The 19595-nt window shown below is 42.7% G+C and overlaps 1 protein-coding gene across 1 annotated transcript in view; it reads right to left on the reverse strand.

Annotated features, from left to right (window-relative positions):
* Positions 1 to 2268: 2268 nt before the first annotated feature.
* Positions 2269 to 19595, reverse strand: part of rnf216 (ring finger protein 216) — a 19614-nt gene continuing 2287 nt past the window's right edge. The window contains 16 exon segments of the mRNA XM_054607498.1: positions 2269 to 2909; positions 2911 to 3169; positions 3614 to 3683; positions 4491 to 4713; positions 6693 to 6790; positions 11701 to 11779; positions 12669 to 12817; positions 13331 to 13468; positions 13983 to 14033; positions 14723 to 14856; positions 15153 to 15264; positions 15376 to 15537; positions 16359 to 16467; positions 16942 to 17018; positions 17198 to 18547; positions 18637 to 18767. Coding sequence (XP_054463473.1) covers positions 2780 to 2909; positions 2911 to 3169; positions 3614 to 3683; positions 4491 to 4713; positions 6693 to 6790; positions 11701 to 11779; positions 12669 to 12817; positions 13331 to 13468; positions 13983 to 14033; positions 14723 to 14856; positions 15153 to 15264; positions 15376 to 15537; positions 16359 to 16467; positions 16942 to 17018; positions 17198 to 18547; positions 18637 to 18767 — 3272 coding nt within the window. The 3' untranslated portion in view covers positions 2269 to 2779.

The raw sequence follows: 19595 nt of genomic DNA on the forward strand, positions 1-19595 counted from the left end.
AATAAAACACTTACACATTAAATCTACCAACCTTAATCTTTCAGTGAAGAAAAATTGTATTTTTATAGAAAAAAAAGAATATTTGTCAGTAACAGTAGAACAACTTAGTTCACTATTTCTTATTAAAAAAAAAACTGTCGACAAATAACTTATCAATAGCAACATGATTAAGGACTTTACATTAGCATTTTTGTCTTTTAGCAATATGGTGAATATTAATATGAAACTTGCAGTTTAAACATGAAAAATGCATTTCCATTAAGGTGCTTGATATTCCCAAACCAATAAAAGCAACAGAACAGTGTTTACATGGAAATAACTTCATCACTAACACACAACAAAACTAACAAAATAGCAGTGAGAAGCTAACGAGCTTAGCAGGTGAAAAGGATCAGAAAACAGCTCCTCTAGCGGCTTCATGGCTTCTGCAGTGAAACAGTTTTATTTTCTGTCTGATAACTGCTCGACTTAAATAACTGCTTTGACTTAGTTTCTTTCTACTGTTTCTCACTTTTTGTGAAGCTCAAATTTGTTCCATGAAGAAACTACTTCAGCTACTTCAAAATGGCGACCCGCAGCCGCGACATCGACTTCCGGTTGATTTTAATAATATGTATCACATACTATATAAGTTATTGCAAATGTAGTGTATTATAAAATAAATACAAGCATTAAGTTAAAACTTAGGTTAATAGTTGAATTGTTAAAAACTTTATTTATTTATATTTTAACCCTTTTTGTTATTTTTAAGTACAGTCTATGTATATGTTCTGTTCAGCTAGTTTACACTTTGGAAGAGCTTTGTCAAGTCAGTGAGGTTAGAAAGACATACTTGTGTTGCACTATGGGAAGTGTTGGGTCCAGTGTTTTTTGGAGGACAAAAAAAAGTAAAGATATTACAGCCTGTGACCATCCTTTTCTTTTAGCACTATGAGAAGTGTGGCTCAAGAGATGACTATGCTGGTCCATCTGTCGAAACACCACTTTGATCCAGACTGCAATATGTCAACAACGACCAGATGGATTGGCATGAAGTTTGGCTCAGTCCTGTCCTCCACAGAATGAGTTGTCTGGAACAATCTGCCAGAGGATCTCAAAGATTCTGGAAGTGTTAAAATCATGAAATGTAAACTTATAACCTACGTATTCAGCCAGGCCTTTAGAGACATTTTAGTATTTTATTCTATTTATGTATTTTTTGACATTATTTTAGTCAGTTATTACATTGTATTTAAGTTGTATACTTTTTTTTTTTTCAATTTTATCAACCTGTTACACTGTTATTATTGTTATTATTGCTTCTAATTACAGCTTTTAATTCTATTATTCTTTACATTTTGAGCATTTCATTGGTCTCAAATTGTCAAATAGCTGAATTGCTTGTCTTTTCACGGCCCTACCTTCTTTTATATAATGCTTCACATAGTAAAGTGGAATCAATTAAAGCATCACATAAACCTTTTATTTAATATGTTCCTTGCAAATCCTCTAACTTTATGAACGTGCTCCACTAGACCGCTGGAGTACTGCTTCAGAGGTCTAGGTTGCCCTCTAAAAAATATAGTTGGAGGAATAAGCACCCATTTTCTATCTTCAGAAGCCATTAACCATCTTTCAATTTCCAGAACTTTCAGCCATGTAGCTTCAGTGAACGCTATACATCGATTTCGAATTGATTTAAGAATACAGATGTACACATTAATAAACTACTCTAGACTCTATGGAAGCCCCAACATGTCTTATGTGTGTCTTTGTTAGATGCAACACGTCCTTATAAACATGATGGCTTGGCTGGTGTTAGAAGATGCTGAATGTGATTAAAGGCTAATTCTGGCTCTCATACAAACACAGTCTGTTTCTTACCACCCATGACTAAAACCATTAGGAGCCCTGGGCTATAACGGGGGTTTCGCTGTGCTACTTGTATAGACTGCATGCAGACAAGAGAGGCTGCGAGTTTGTGTGTGTGTGAAGCAAAATGATTTGTCACACTGAAAGCACACTTGGCGGAACAAAGAAGTCCACTCTCTCGGTAACATCACAAAGCTAGGCTGCTGCAAAGCAATGATTGGTGGAAAGCACCCGCTCTGTCATGTGATTGGTGCATAGCCCGGGGGCTCAGTTATCATGAGTCAGCCTTTTTTTCTGCATGAGGGAGAGAGAGAGAGAGAGAGAGAGAGAGAGAGAGAGAGAGAGAGAGAGAGAGAGAGAGAGAGAAACCTTCTAATGGAGGCAAAGTTTTAAGTTGCATGAACTACAAACTCATAGCAATGTGAACATAAAACTTTATTAGAAAACTGTGTGGTCTCACACCTGTTACACAAAAGATACAGAAGGGAATGCTAACTGTTTTTTTTTTTTCAATTATTTACTCAAAAATATCAGTATAAACTGGAAATAAATTGTCTGAATAATCTAAAGCGTTCATCAGTTCAACCCTGACATATAAACAGAAGAAGATGAAAAGAAGGAACATGTAACGTGGGGATCCTCTTCGTTATTGAAGTATTGAAGCTCAGCGACAGAAGGCAAATTGTCTGAATGTGTATGTGTGTCGTTCCACAGATGCACTTATCATTTCACTGTGTTTTATCAGCAGCACAGCAGAATGATGAGAAGCTATGACAAGTGATGGAGTAGAAAAACGGTGATGCGCACTGAAAGAGATACAAAATAACATCCGATCCGAAATGAGAAGTGTAACTGCGGAGAGCAAGCTTGTGATTCTGAGGATGAGCCGATCCCACCAGGGTGAACGTGTGTCGCCACAGAGTGTGTGTTAGAAGCGTCTGTAGTAGCGGTGTGGGGGTCCGTAGTGCATGGGCAGGTCCATCATGTCCATGTTGTGGTGAGGAGGGTTGACGGGAGGGTTGTGGTGGTGATGGTTGTTGTTGTTGTTGTTATTGTTCAGGGGGCAGGTGTTGTAAGGGGGGCACATAGGGGGCCGGGGGCAGCCGGCGTATCATCACCTGGTGGTATATCCCAGCCTGGGGCGGAGGCGGCGGGTAGCGAGCGCGTGGAGGCACGAACAGTGGAGCTTGTACCGCCTGTGGGTGGGGAGGGGCCACGGGGTTCGGGTTCTGTGGGTTTTCGTGCGGAGGGCCGACACGCGGCCGCTTGGCTTCGGTGATGGGCTCCGGAGGAGGGCCGACCCTCTTCCCTGAATTATCTGAGAAAAGAAGAAGAAGAAGAAGAAGAAGAAGAAGAAGAAGAAAAAAGAAGTTGTCAATGAACCAGCGGTTTTGTCTGAACTTCCTGTTTGGATTTATAGCATGTAATGTTATCAGTCATCCCTGGAGGTTTGAATCGACCCCCCCGCCTGTCTCACATAATTTACACAAACACTTTCAGATAAACCAAACACAGGAAACACAACAGCCAACTTGTCTGAATAAATAATGGTCAAAAAGACAACGAGGAAACAGAAGCAAGGAAGATTTATGTTGCTGCAGTGCCATATTTCCCTGCCAGGGAACATAATTCATCACATTTCTACATCAGTTTAAAGAAGAAAAAAAAAAAACAGGAAATGAGAAACCCAACAGAAACACCGAACAACTTTAACCTAACCTTAAAGGCGTCCAATCTGAACAGAGTGACACTCGGTACTGACCTGCAGACTTCTTATTCAACTCTGCCTCTCCTTCCTTCTGGATGTCCTGAATGATTCGTTCGTCGTCTTGCTGTAGAAACAAACACACACACACACAGAAGTTGTTAGTACTGCCAATAAGATAAAGACAGCAACCGTTTTTACTGTTTTAACTCTTGTGGTACCCAGATAATGAACTTTCAATGTGACAACTTTAAATAAAACCTCTAGAATGTATACAGTAGCTTTGCCTTAACCTTGTATGCATAAGTGTATTATAGCTTTAGCCAAAGTAGCCCTTGTTTAGCTGCAGGCTTGTTGTGTCCAAGTGTCAGAGCTGCTGTGGAGGGTGGGACTGCACTTTGTCATAAGAAAATCCTGTGTTTGTCTAAATGGACTCTTGTACTAATTTGTGACTCGTGCTTCTCTAGCTATATAATAAACCTTTGGGTTAAGTGATCATAAAAAGGTACGTGAACTGTGTATATTTGTTTTGCCCTCCATTGGCCCTCTGGTTCATCCATTTCTGGGCAAAGCTTTGGAGACTAGCGGTTGGCCTGCTCTGATGCCTCTCTGGAGCTCCTGGAGAAGCTCCAGCTCATTAACTGCTCAGGGACTAATTGTTGCTTCTGGTTGCCAGTGATACTGAGGCCAGGTCACTGTGGGCTACCACAGAGTCAGATGCTCCGGGTTAAAGTGCAGGGAGGGTTAGTGAACACGTCTGTGAGGGTAAAAGGAATATCTTGGGACTGGTTGTGCGCTGGATGAGGTTAAGAATGAGCGTTTTTAAGAAAACATGATGGCACACCATCTTCCCTAACCCTAACCCTGAAACACTGAAGAGTTGGTGTCATAACGAAAAGAAAAAGTTGCAAGTTCTTCAAAATAGAGTAGCTACCGTGGGGTCAGTCCAGAGGGAACACTTGCGGCAGTGTCGGCAGGGCGCGCCAGGCGAGCGTGCGTGCTGGCAGAAGTGGTTGTAGCCGGTGATGGGCTCTCTGCAGAGGTAACACATGAAGCTGCCGCAGCGGCACGACATCCGGTTGCAGCCCTCGGACTTGACCAGACCCGTCCCGCACTTCACGCACTTCCTCACCCGTGCTGCCGTCATGCGCTCCTCACTGCAACACGTGGACAGACAGACGGATAGATAGATGTAGAAACAAATTGACAAACATGGCAATAAGAGACCAGAGAATTGTGAAATTCAACAAAGTCAAAGAGAGACATAACGGCGCTGATAAGAGCATTAATATAAAGATGGGTTTGATTTCATGACAGATTTGAAGGATTATTAAGGTATGTACAAAGTTTAATAAGCGGATGTTGAACCTACATAGCATCTTGTTGATAGCTGTCCATAGTCTTGACATTACATTACATTAGTCATTTAGCAGACGTATGTAAATTTGTTGTGTTTCAATGTGTCATGTCAATGTGTGTAATTCATGTTTTCTGTTTAAACATGCAACGGCTGCTGGGTCGCAAGACAAATTTCAGCACCAGCTGACGAATAAAGTTCATATCATATCATATCATTTATCCAAAGCGACTTACAGGAAGTGTATTCAACATAGGTATTCAAGAGAACTACTAGTCACCAGAAGTCATCAGTGCATCTCCTTTCTTAAACAAGCATCTTAGAGCATAAACCAGAGCAAAAGTATAGTGCAGAGGCAAATTACTACGAAAACAATAATTGCAACAGACTAAGACGAATATAATAAGTGCTACAAACTACTACGAATAGGATAAGTGCAGTAAACGAATACGAATTCAATAAGTGCAGCGAACTGATACGAATACAATAAGTGCTACGAGGAAGGCTCAGGGTAGTACTTCTTGAAGAGGTGAGTTTTCAGCCTGCGCCGAAAGATGGGCAGCGACTCTGCTGTCCTGACGTCAGTGGGGAGTTCATTCCACCACTGAGGGGCCAGGACAGAAAAACGCTGTGACCGGGTCGATCGGCCGCAGGGACCTCTGAGCGACGGGGCAACCAATCGCCCCGAGGCAGCAGAGCGAAGTGGTCGGGCGGGGGTGTAGGGCTTGACCAAGGCCTTGACAAAAACATGCATTAATTTCAGTGTATGTAAACAGAAAAATATGATGTATATGCATGCAGATTCTCTGTTTAATATACATTTATTTACTTGCCTTCGTGCCCCCACCCTTTGGGATTTATTTTGATTGAGTTTTAATGTGTTTAACTCTATTTGTTCACTTTTTTGAGATGTCTATCACCCTGGGCTGGTTAGATTGTATAAATATGGCTGTGGTAACCATTTTAAAAAACATTCCGAAAATATATATATATTTTTTTTTTTGAGTATGCCGGTGTTACCTTACATTGAAACTACTTCAATGGCGGGAGAATAAAATAATATTCATAATAAGTCTTGATATAGATCCTTATTATCTTTATTTTATAACTGTTTTTTTGTTTGTTTTTTTATAAACCAAGTCCACCGAGGCCTCTCCCAGTTTTTGATCCTCTATCCATATCAGAGACCAAACCCCAAAATCTGGAGGGACTAATGTTGCCGTCGTGATTCTTTTGGTTACGTCCTGTAGAAATCATGGGGTCAGTGTTGCTCAGACCTGCTCCACTGATCTTTCTACCAGGCCACTTCCTGCCTCTTTCAGCACCAGGAAGTAAGTAGATCTGTGTGCCGCTCAAAACAGGAAGTACTGCCTGTAAACCTGCTGGGCCTAAGGAAGCAGCTGGCCTCTCTACTTCCTGGAGTTTCATCCGGGAAACTGAACTGTTTACCCAGCATCCCTTCCGAAGGAGGAGTAGAGGGGACAGCGAGAAAACAGACAAACGAATTGGCCGCTAAGATGAGTTCATGGGTTTAAAACACTGTGGACAATCAGGAGTATCGTGTTTGAGTTGTACGATGTTTAAATGTATTCTTTGTCCTGCACGGATCATGATAGGTGTTTCTGGAAAGGCACAAATTACATTATTATTATAGTTAGTTTATCAAGATTCTCGGACACAAAGAATAACCACAAAGCTTTCCCATCAAAGGACATGTGTCTATGTTGGCTGAGTGGTGTTGTGTTGATAAAGGGAGTTGGTTTCTAAAAGACCACTTACAAGAGCACCCTCATGCGGATCTCGTCCCTCTCCAGGACCTGCTCACACGTCTTCCCCACATGCTGCTTCCACTGAACATGGCACTTTCTACAACTCTCCTGAAGAAGGAGACAAGAAAGGAATTGAACAAATGTCATGTGTAGGGATAAGGCAGAGGGAAAGAAAGAAATAATCAGAAAGCAGAAGAGCGAATCGTTTCATTAGAATCTCCCTGTAACATTTATTCACTTGTATTTTTTTTTCTTTTATACATCATCAAATACCAAGAGATTAGCCCACATTTCCACATCCGCCCTCTTGTCTAACACTATTCCAGTTAGTGCCGATTAAGCAAAGCCCCTGCAGTCCACAGTGTTCCTCCACAGTCTGCTCTATATGCTGCTGGTGCTGCCACTGCAGGACTTGGACTTGCACAGACACAGCTACTAGGTGTGGCTCTCTCCCTGCAAATCCCTGAGTGTGTGTGTGTGTGTGTGTGTGTGTGTGTGTGTGTGTGTGTGTGTGTGTGTGTGTGTGTGTGTGTGTGTGTGTGTGTGTGTGTGTGACTGCAGCAAGAGTGTGATTTGATTGCTGCTGACTGCTTGGTTGCCTAGAAACAGCAACTTCATCCTCCCAACCTCCTCCGTCCTGTCAGAGACGTTCAGCTTAAGGACGTGCTTGGCAACATCGCTGCACACACACACAAATACACACACACACACACACTTTAGCTAGGGGTTGCGTCTTTTGCTAACCCGTGGCTAAGTGGTGTCACCATAAATATTTGAACCGCTCATCTAATATTGAAGAGCGTGGCATATGACAGCTGATGCAGCACCAGTATGATCATTTCTCCACAGCTACCTCCAATCTGACCCTTGACCTGCGACGGAAACCCTGCATCGGTCATAAACGCACCCCTAATGTCCTGTGACCTCTTTACACATCCTTCAATCACTGTGTGTGTGTGTTATTTTGTCATTTCAGCTACCAGGGGCTTGTAGCTCTCACAATATTCACTGAGACAGCTCTGTGTGTGTGTGTTTGTGTGTGCAAGTCTGTGCAAGGTCAGCCAGAGGGTGGGGAACTGAGTTGGAGAAGCCAGAGTTTTCTTTGGCATTTGGAGCGGTTTGATCCAATGTTAAAGACACTCAACAAAAAAAGAAAGGACCTTTATAGACAGAACCTGGTAGCTTCAAGCGAAGTAAGAGCCATTTTCAAACATATATTATATTAAGTAGACCAACTGTGTTCACATTTTTGTGGCGCTTCTGATTTATAAAAGGGAGTGTCCAAGCAGTGACAGTCGTTGAAGCAAAGTCGTGAAGCAATGGGAAAGCATGCTAACGTGACAAGAATAAAGCATAGGGAGGAAAACTCCATCCGTTCTATGATACCAGTCAAACGTGGGTCCTTTAGAAGCGGGCAGGGGGAGTGATGTGTAAGCCAAAGGGCGCAGCACTGGACTCAAGTGTCGGATCACACAAAGACCGGGAGGCAGAGAGGGAGAAGGGGAGGAGGATGGAAAGGAGAGCGGTGAAAGATCACCCCCTGGTGGTCACATAGAGACCAGGAAGAGGGACATCATGAGGCAGAGTGGCAGAGAGAGAGTGAGTGAGTGAGTGAGTGAGTGAGTGAGTGAGTGAGTGAGTGAGTGAGTGAGTGAGTGAGTGAGTGAGTGAGTGAGTGAGTGTGTGTGTGTGTGTGTGTGTGTGTGTGTGTGTGTGTGTGTGTGTGTGTGTGTGTGTGTGTGTGTCTGGGGCCTGTTTGACAAGCTGCTGAAAAGCAGGAACACACCTGAGTTCTTATAGTGCGACTAAAAATACAGCCGGTGACGTCGGAGTCAACCCTTGAATGGGGCGTGTTCCTGTACACCGGGTGGCTGAAATGTGACAAAGGTTGCAGACACACACACACATATATACACATACACACGCACAACCCTAACTTAATGATGTACAAATGGCAGCAATGTGAGCAACTTGAATCCGTGAAATAGTACATGTTTAGCATGTTCTACTTGTGTCTACATCCATTCATTCACTCTGGCCATCCTGGTTCCAACTTTGTCCTCCTCCTCCATTCACTCCACTCTCTTGGGTCCAACCCTCCTTCCTCCCCTCCCAACCAGTATCACCTTCCTCCAGCTCCATTCATACTTTGCCTCTCCTCCTCAGGATCTTTCTCTTTTTCCTAATTCCTCTCTCTCTCTCTCACTGTGCAGGCTGCAGCAGCCCTTATAAGGCAGTGCAAGCAGCTTGCTTCTGATTGGGGGGCTGCGCCGAGGGTGCGGTGGGGTGGCTTTTACTGCAATCATCAAATCTGAGTGCACATTGGATAATGCATGAGAACATAGCACTCACAGACACACAAAGACTCTAGTGCAGTGGATTCAGCTCTTGTTTGCACTGCGACAGCCTTCCAGTGGCTCTACATTTTTACATTCCTCCACTTTCATGAAGTAATCATTCGCAGGCCAGGAACAAGCCTGTCCAAAATGTCCTCATAAACCACATGTGGAAAACATTAGTAGGGGGAGTCGGGGGAGAGGAGCAGGAGAGAGGAAAAAGAGGGAGGAGAATCTGGGTCAAACTTGATCTGAGCCACATTTGAAATGGAGGAGGAAGTGTGTCTGACCAGTAAGGAACCAGTTTGAGGGGAGTGGAAAGTGCAGCTAGCCAATGAGGCGACGGTGTGGGAGAAAGGCGGGTGGGCTCACGGAAGTGTGTCAGTTACATAATGAAGCCCCTCCCTGCTCGTAGACGGGGCGGGCTGTGAGGCCGACTGTCTTTAACACATGGGGACGAGGCTAAAAAATATGAAATCAAGTAAATATAAAAAGCAGAGATGTAGTAAAGCTATTCGATGTAATTATGATATTCTTGTGACAATCTCTGAGTTTGTGAGGGGAAGTTGGGGGAAACCCAGAGTCTCCAAACATCACACACCACAGCAGCCACAGATTCACATCCTGATTCCTACACAAATTAAAGAGGAAGCAAGATTTGTTAACTTTCTGTCGCACTTGCCTTAATTCACAAAAAAAGGGGGGGCATGAGTACTGTTTCCTTCAGATACTGTTAACATATTGTGAAAGTTGATCTAAATCCGCAGCTGTTGCCGTTTACGCTGCAGAAGAAGAATATTCAGAAAAGGATCAGACCCAAAGACATGTGGGGCTTGTCTAACTTTCTTGTATCTTTGGGTGTGTGTATGAGAATGTAATGATATGCAGCTGTGCAGGGACACTGCAGGGCCGCCACTGTGAACCTCTGGCTCCACCTACAGGTTTTATGACAGAGTAGCAGGAGGAAGGATGAACAACTAAAGCATTTTACATTTAAACAGCCTAAGAGGTTTTTATGATTATAAGGGCTGTCTTGAACAAAGAAATTCTTAGTCAACTAACACTCATTCAATTTTGGTGACTAATAGATTAGTTGATTCAATTAAGTTTCTCTACAAAGAATCACACAAAAGCGCCAAACTAAATCTTGACCCGTTTATCAGAGATGCGTTCATAAAGTTCTTGGAAATAAGTAATTCTGCATGAATTATTTTTTTTTTTAACCAACTAAAGAAGTCCACTGATTTCAAAACCACAAGGATTAGTTGAATAACTGACGGAGTATATTTAAGGTTAGGGTCAGGCCCTGTTTCTTTTCTAGCAATGACTGAAATGACAATGTACAACTTATACAGGGATGTTATCGGGACATCTCACAATCTAGTTGTTCGAAGAGAAGCCACAGCAGAGAAATTGGTTTTAGGAAATAGATGGCTATTGTGTTGCCACAGGAACTTGTGCAAAGTCAGCAGAGGCCAAATGACACTGCTACCAGAGCATCCTGTAAATGTATCATAAAACACTAACAAGCTTAAAGGGGAACACAAAGAGTGTGTTTTTTAGGTCTTTGGAAGTACTCAAGGCTACGCTAGCCCCAACGAGCTTCACACAATCAAATCTGTGTCCGTCAACGGTCGAGTTGCATCGTGGGTTTCATAGCACTAGGTTTTTACGAGGAAGAAGAATGCTTGTAAATTAAAAAGACGTTATCTCTGGTTATATGTTAATAGAAACAAGGAATGGCAACCATATGTCCTGACTTAGATAAAGTGGCACCAAGTACTTTATTCTTTTTTTTAAATTAAGCTTTTCTTTTTATCAGCAAATCCCAATATCTCCAAATGTGGCATTTTCAAACTACTTATTTTGGCCAAACAGCCTCAGATCACATTAGTTGACATCTACTCGGGGACTGGTGCCATGGTGCCAAGAGTTGTATTATGTCGGTGGTGTTGATCTCTCTCTCCCCCATTCTGGCAATGTAGTGTTAGTGTGCGTGTGTGTTGAGTCAGAAAGAGTTTATGGTGTGAGACCCAAGAACAGAAACAAAAAGAGACAAACACACACCGAGAGAAGGAATGGAGGGCTGTGTTTGTGTGGTGTGAGACAGAATATGAGTGTTTGTGTGTCTCTTTGCCAAATAATGAAAAATAATGAAAAATAATGACTGGAATCCATGTGACAGCCTTGGCAGACACAAAGCAACGCCTCCCCCCTGCATTCCTCAGACAGAGGGAGGAGGCCTCAGAGATAAACAGAGAGGGAGACCGAGGTGGCGACCTCACCAGATGGAACCGTTTCATCATCTGCAGAAAAACTGTTCATCAATCTTTTTTTGATCTTGACAGACTTGATCGCCGTCTCGTGTCCAGGCTGCACGGAGATGATTTATGCTGAAGTGGATGCTGCACACAGAGCTTTCAGGTCTCTCACTGTCACGATGGACTGAATTATTCATGATGCTGAATTCAAATCCAGGTTCAAGCTCCCTTTTGTACAGTATAATTTAATCCTGACACACAGCCATATACGATGCATTTATTGAGCATGAGCCAGAGTGTTAACCTACATATTCCTCTACAGTTATGGTCTGCAGAGGAAGAGCAGTAGAAATACAACAGCCTGGGCTCCCCAGAACCTCAAAATGTTAAATAAACTAAATAAATACAGAGTGGGACTGACCTTGCGGCATCGAGGGTTGGGACAGCTAAACAGAGACCTGTCTTTGTCCAACAAGGCCGGGAAATTGCAAAACGGGCACCTGAAGAGGCCAGAAAGGAAGGAGGGTTTAGGAGTGAAATGTATGAAACAGCTGTAAGTAGGACACGAAAAACAGATACAAAAATCCCACTGTGAGGAAACAAACGGACATTATTTCAGGTCTTCTATGAGTGTACACATCATCTTTAGGGCGAGAAATAACATGCCTCCATACTGACTAGATTTTAAAAAATGCATTTAAAGCCAGAGACAAAAATTTAAAACTAACTATTAATGTGACTCTAATTCAAATTCTGCAACTGTGTGAACCAAACTTCACTACATGGAACCAGCGAATGAAGCTGGGCAAGCAGCTGGAATATTAATGTCCTGGTCCAAGTACAAATGAGACTGAAGTGTTTACTGCCTCTCCTAAAGGATTAGGGCTGAAACTTACTACTATTTACATCATCAATTAATCTGCTGATTATTTTCTTTACTTGTTGATTCGAGGTTTAATCTATGAAATGTTGGAAAATATTGAAAAATGCCCATCATACTCCCAGAACCCACAACACGGACATAAAAAATAAGCAAAAGAAAAGCAGCACAGCTTCAAAGTCCTCACTCAGTGGGGGAACTTTGACCATTTTGATGGTAAATTGATTTATTCTAATTGATTATCAAAATAGTTGCCAAATAAATTTTGGTGGACTAATCTTTGATTGACTGATTGTATTCTGTTCTATAAAGGATGTAAACATCATGGAACAAAAAAAAATATGAAACAATGCAAACATTTACAAAGTGTAATCCAGCTAAACCACATAGACAATTCTGTTACAAGACAAACGTCACACACACACACACACACACACACACACACACACACACACACACACACACACACACACACACACACACACACACACACGCACACACACACTTACCGCACAAGTTCATCAGCACAGGTGGCAGCGACGGCCTCCTCCGCCTGCCTCTCATAGTATTTACACAGTATGTTCTCTGGGAGGACCTTCTCCAGCTCACATACCGGGTAGGAGCACGGGCAGCCCCCCTCCATGCAGCTCAGCTCCGACTGCAACATGAACGCACACAAAGTAATTAAAAACGTACAATAAACCCCACTCACAAAAAATGACAAACACCATTCATTATAATGCAACCCACTACAACAATGTTACAAACTGGTTTCATAAAGATGAACCAGCACCAGAGAGGATTTATTACAAAGCTGTTTTTATTGCATTAGATCATACATAATATATACTGTACCTAATAAACTGAGAACTCTGTATGCATTTAGTGCTCTGTGCTGTTTTTCTGTCACTTTAACATAAACAAAATCACCACTTGTGCTGCTTTCCAACCAATATAAGATAAGATAAGATAAGATAATCCTTTATTAGTCCCGCAGTGGGGAAATTTACATATTTTACTTTATGACTACAGTGATCACATTCATTTTACTGTCACATCCATTTGTATACCAATTCTCCAGCTCAGGAAGACATCAGGTTTATAGGAATAAGGCATTTATAGTTGCCTGGCAACATTAACATGTCCTATTCAAATGTGAAAAAACACCCACCTTTCCGGAGCCAAATACTGCCTCCTGAGCGTATTTGACCAGGCACTCTTTGCAGAACAGGTGTCCGTCTGAACACTGCGTCATCTTCTCAAACGCAAACTCCCCGAAGCAGCAGCCACACTCAATCAGCTGGCCGTCCTAAAGAAAAGATTTAGACACAGAGTTATTTTATGGAGCTCTGAGGTTTTCAACACTTTTCAACATATTTCAGGGATCTTCTTTTTAGAGTTCACTGGTTGATAGATTTAATTCATGGATTATCAAAAACAGAAAGCTAAAATCCAAGATGTTAGAATACACGTTAGTAGACGTTTCAAATGCCTCGTGGTACTAGAATGAACCTACAAAACAACTAGTCTACAATATTTTCTACAAGTAAAATGCTTTCAGATGTTTGCCTTTGAGGGAAATACTTGAGGATTTATTTTTTATATTATTATTTTTTTTAAAACCGGTCTCGTACTGTCTGTGTAAACAGAATAATAACAATGAAACCGTCTTAAATATACATTCAGCAGCAACCATGTGACCTAGACAATATTATCCTAAACAAGCTCACCAAAATCCTATGAAAGTATGGCCTTTAATAATCATACAGTTCAAGCCATTGTCGAGGTTACATCAGTTTAGCGGAGGTATCAGTGCTTCCTACCTTCTTGTATTCGTCCTCATTGACCTGCAGAGCCAAGAGGAAGTCCTCATGCTGGGGAGAGAGAAAGGAGAACGGTAAACTGGGAGATGTCACATGTACTTTTTCTTAGCTCCTAGAAAAGAGTTTGTTACAACTGGAAGCAGCAAAGTCTTGGTAAGAGGCCAAGTTTGTGATATTTATCTTTTTGTACAAGCAGTAGATTAATTTAAAGGCTGTAAAATGTTCACTTGGCGGTGATAATGGATAATGGAAGTCATAATATTATATTCTCTGATGCCAGAAATGTTGCATTATGCTAACTGAGCAGCACAAGATAGAATTTGGTGTCTGTTTACATTAGTTGTTATTATTTGAGTCATTTAATGAGTCATTTTATATTCCCCTTCATTTACAGGTCCTCAGCTCATACCTAGCTTTAAAAAACGGCAGAAGGAGTCATTACCATATAAATCAAATATTTTACCTTGGATGATATTACTCAGATGGAAAAAATATGCCAAAAGCAGAATACCCTTAACTCAATGTTAGAGAGCATAAAATCGGAATTTACCACTGTATACAACAGGTTCCATATTATAAAGTTAAAAATGATGAAGTTGGATAAAGTCTGAAGGGATGAATGTAACATTGGGTGGCAGGTGTGTGTGTGTGTGTGTGTGTGTGTGTGTGTGTGTGTGTGTGTGTGTGTGTGTGTGTGTGTGTGTGTGTGTGTGTGTGTGTGTGTGTGTGTGTGTGTGTACCTCTGCCCATTCCTTGGCCTTCTGCTGATAGAATGAAAGCTCCTTCTGCACAGAGGCTTCCAGACTGCTGTACGTTCTGCAGTAGCGACGGTCATTCTCCAAGAAATACATCCTCTTCTCAAACTTCACTGAACCTGCAGAACAACAATAACTTAGTGAGTGAGACCCCGCCGGGCACAGCAAAAACATCAGCACATTAAAACAGCTTTTTATTAGAACACTGATGGAACCTCGGAGATTTGAGTCCTCTCGTGGTGCACCTGAAGATCTGTAGTCAAGCTCCGTTACTGAGGCTCTTGCGAATGAATGAATAGCAGCAAGGCTTTATTAATAAAAGGGCGGCTTGTTTCAAATGAGTGCGTATAGGAGCTGAAACCAATGCACACAAGGTACATACACGCAGTGATCAAAAGTGATAAAGTTTGTTCACCGTGCTCAAAATGGAAGTCGACGTAGCAGCGCTCAGACGAGGCTCTGCTCCGTCGTCTCTTTCCTGAGGGGTCGCCTGAATCTTGCCACTTCTTCAGAGCTTCACATAAGGCCTGGGAGTTAAAGACACATATAAGAGACACGTTCGTAAAAGACAGCAAGAAAGTAAAGAAAAGGTAGGATCCTAATTGCATTCCTACGAATTACTATGGGACTACAGGTACCTTGCGTGTGATTGCATAGTGTCCCTTCAGAGCATTGAGGGCCCATTTGATGTCCTGACAACTGAGCATCCGGAAATCTGCCATGAGCAAGTCTGCAGCCTGCATCACAGCCTCTGGTCCCACCGTGCCCAGTTTGTTATAGTCAAACAGGTCTTCGGTCACCTGGAAAAAAGACCCAAAACAGAAGCATGAACACAGTGACAAGACACTCAGAAATCTCATTCAAAGGGGTTTATGGAGCGCTCAACAAAACAACCAAAGAAAGATACATTGTGTAACTTTTTTTATAGTTGTATGGTGGCGGCAGGAGAGACTAAGCAGAATCTGATTCTGCTGTTTTGGGTGAAAAATTCAGAGAGCCTCAGGTAAGATTATTTCTGGCTCTATGCTTTCATATGTGTGTGTGTGTGTCTGTGTGTATACTTCTCTGCAAAGTTTGCGTATGAAAATAATTAAGGATAAAGTAATGTTTTTTTCAGTATATTCACTTTCTTCCCCCCATGTGTACATAGTCATAATTAAGTGACGCCAAGAAAAATGATCGTAAAAACAACTTATCTGCTAAACTAGATTGACGTTATAATGAGGAAGGAATTATTCTTCCTAGCTTTTCCAGTTGGTCAGTTATGCATACTTTGCAAAATTGTTATTATAGTGGTGAGGATGTTAAACGCTGACTAGCATTGACCCACACCACTACAACCCACATTAGATAAACTTAAGTTAGGTTAGGTTTTTAAAAATCTGCCTTTTACTAAATAAAAATGATCACACTCATCAGTAATGTCTTTAACATGTTTTCATTCTCTTGTGGTTTTAACACACACACACACACACACACACACACACACACACACACACACACACACACACACACACACACACACACACACACACACACACACACACACACACACACACACACACACACACACACACACACACACACACACACACACACACACACACACACACACACACACCTCTGTCTCGGTGTCTGAACACTCCAGTAGGATGCTGGTGGGAGCCGCTGTGGCTGCTGCAGTACCTCCCCTTGGATACTCGGGGTTCTCCAACAGCAGGTTACAGATACTGGAAACAACAGAGGGGAGCTGCGTGTGAACAAGCTTGCACCGACATACACACAGTTACAGGTGTGATGGTCCTTCAATACCTGTCAACCTACACAGAACGGATTAAAAGTGTACAGCTTTGGGACTGTGTCCGATTGCATATGTGCCACTGAAGAGTACACCTAAATAATTGTTCTGTATTCTGAGAGAAAAAAACAATACTAATATATATAATAATATATCATATTATAGTTTGATTGTCAAAATGCCTCCATTAGAAAAAAGCATTATTGAGTATTTAAAATCAGGGTAATGCTTTATTAATAAACTACATCTGAATAAATCACGGTATAAAAAATAGTCAACTCCACAAGTTCAAAGGATACGGCAGCAAATCTAAAAAACCTTATCAGGTATTCCTTTTCCTCAGCAGTTGCATCACTTATCTTTACTTTATAAGAAGTACTGGGGGAAAAAGGCAGATGCTTCTTACACATTCAAGTCTTGCACATTATTCTTTTGGATCAGTTCTGCTACATAGGCTTCGTCGACATCTGGGAATAGATCCAACTGTAGAGGGAACACAAAGAGTTGAACAGGAGGAATGTAGTTGAGACGGAGGAGGTGAGAACCATAGTGACACCACAATTCAAATAATTTAATTTGATATTAACCAACGGATGATCTAAAGAGACAGAAAGTAGACATGCAGACCATACCAATGCTTTGACATTTTATGTGATACTCACAACACCAGTGATGAGGGCTCTAACGTGGGGCTGCTGCTCTGCCCTCCCTTGTGGTGCAGAAGGACCGGGCCTTGCGTCTTCTATTCGGGGAATGTCCTCTAGTGCAGGAGGGACCGCCACCAGACCAGGGCCGGGATTGACTCTTTCTGGGTTTGGAGCTGGAGCCAGAAAACGACGAGCCTCTCCACCGTTGTGGGGGACTGAAGCTGAGGCAGCCGGAGGAACAGGAAGGTTAGCGTGCACGTTAGGCACCCTGATGTGGAGGGAGCGGGCTGGTGGGACCACGCCAGAGGCACCGGCCTGTGGCGGAGGGTTGGGTACGGCTTCCCCAGGCGCTTGGCTCCCCAGGATGATCCGGTGACCTGCCTCGGGAGGTCCAAGTCTCTCCGGCGCTGCAGCTATTAGCACTGCAGGGGGGGCCACTTGTATCACCTGAGGGGGTTGATGGGCCTGGACTGGAGGCTGGGCAGGGGCCTGGGCCAGGAACTGTGGTTGAATCTGAATGAGATTGCCCTGCATTATATTGAATGACACCTGCTGCAGTGGGTTGTGGGGCCTGAGCTGCAGCAGGGGTTGGGTTACGAGAGCAGAGGCTTGGATGCTTGGCTGCTGGGGAAGAACGACTAGTTTCACCTCCTTCACCTGGGTGAGGCGCGGCTGCAGGATTGTGGTCCCACTGGACTGGGGCTGTGCAGATGTACCGGGCTGAGGCTGCGTCCGCGTGTGAGACTGTGACTGTGCAGATGAAGAGCTGGCCTGAGGATTGTCTTGTGACTGAGTGCTTGCACCAGCCGTGCTTTGAGTCTTGGTAGAAGAACTCGATGCAGTCGCACAAGAATAGTGTGTGGCACTTTTAGAGGTACTCGGCTGGGGCTCCGCCTTTATGAGTTCTGAAGGGCCAGCTTGTGGCTGTATGAGCCCAGATGTTCCGGGCTGAGGCTGAAAAAGTACAGGTATAGGTGCTCTGGATGTGTTGGCATTTGCGGAGGTAGATGGGGTTTGGATAGAAACTGCATGGAGTTCCACTTTCATTTGCGCTGACGTACCGGCCTGTTGCTGTGAGTTTGTGTAAAGTTTTGGCTGAGACAGTGTGTGCGATGAAGAGCTGGGTTGTGGCTGTGTGTGTCCAGATGTGCTAGACTGCACTGGAGTCTGTGTCCGTATGGCTGGCCTAACTGCGGCGGAGGAGTTGGCCTTGGCATCTCTGGAGGTAGGGGGGGCAGAACCAGGGTCCACCGTGGAAACCCCAGAAGTTGCGCTACTATGACCTACAAGTTGAATCAGGTTGTGCGAGGCCCCACTCCATTTTGCTGCTGGGCGAATCACATGTCTGCGTGCAGGAGTTAGCGGCTGCAGGAAAACACAGGAGGCAAGTTGAAAGATGAGTGCTGTGCAATTTCTGATAATAGTATAACAGAACACATTGAACTATCAGTCACCTCCAATATGCTGATGTCGTCATCATCTGCATCGTCCGGGACTAAAACAGGGCTGCCAGGTATCAGAGTCACAGGCTCCTCGTCTGAGTCATCAGAAATGGTGATGAGCTCCCTCTTACGGGAGCGGGAGCCTGTAACACAATGTAAAGTTAATATTACAATTTTTTATTATGTGTGTGGCTATTTATGTCTTTATGTCAAAGTGTGTTAAATAGAAGGAGAAAAAAACAGAACAATTTTCATTATATCATTGTTATGTTGGTTCAAAAAAACATTATTGTTTACACTGTTTACGTTTATCTTAGTATGTTAATCTCTGTGGGGGAAACGTGTCCTCTGCATATGACCCGTCCAAACTACTGGGGGGGGGGGGGGGGGGGGCCGCTTCAGTTCTTTGGCCAGTGTCAAGAAACATGGAAGGAGATTTTGAGGAGTATAGCTTGTATTTTATGAATTATTTACTGTGAACTTGTTTTGCTAACATTTTAGTAAAACATCCAGCTATAATGGTGTGCAGAGTTAAAATAGACTGGAGACGGGGCAGCGTAAATTATTCAATCAAAGTTATTTCATCAATTTTTCCAATATAAATTGTTGTCCACTGGAGCCTTTGAAACTCTTAGCAACTCCTCTAGGTTGAAAAATAAGTACAAACAAAAAGTGAATGTGTAGAAACATAATCTTGATCCTTCCTGTCAAAAGTTAAAATATATGAATTTAGTAATTATAGCTCAACCAATACAGGATGTTTGAGAGTAAAAACAAAAATAATAATAATGATATGTTGGCCTGTATCAATTTTCTTTTTACAACCCAAAATAGAATTAAATATTTTTATAAGGCTCCCTTAAATTGTTATTTTTTGTGTGCAAGATTTACAACCAAGAAATGTACTGGGCAGGACATTTTACAGTTGAAAAATAAAGCTGTCGCTACTCTCTGGTGGACAAACTATAGAC

Source organism: Anoplopoma fimbria, chromosome 11, assembly GCF_027596085.1.
Source record: "Anoplopoma fimbria isolate UVic2021 breed Golden Eagle Sablefish chromosome 11, Afim_UVic_2022, whole genome shotgun sequence".
NCBI classification, from domain to species: domain Eukaryota; kingdom Metazoa; phylum Chordata; class Actinopteri; order Perciformes; family Anoplopomatidae; genus Anoplopoma; species Anoplopoma fimbria.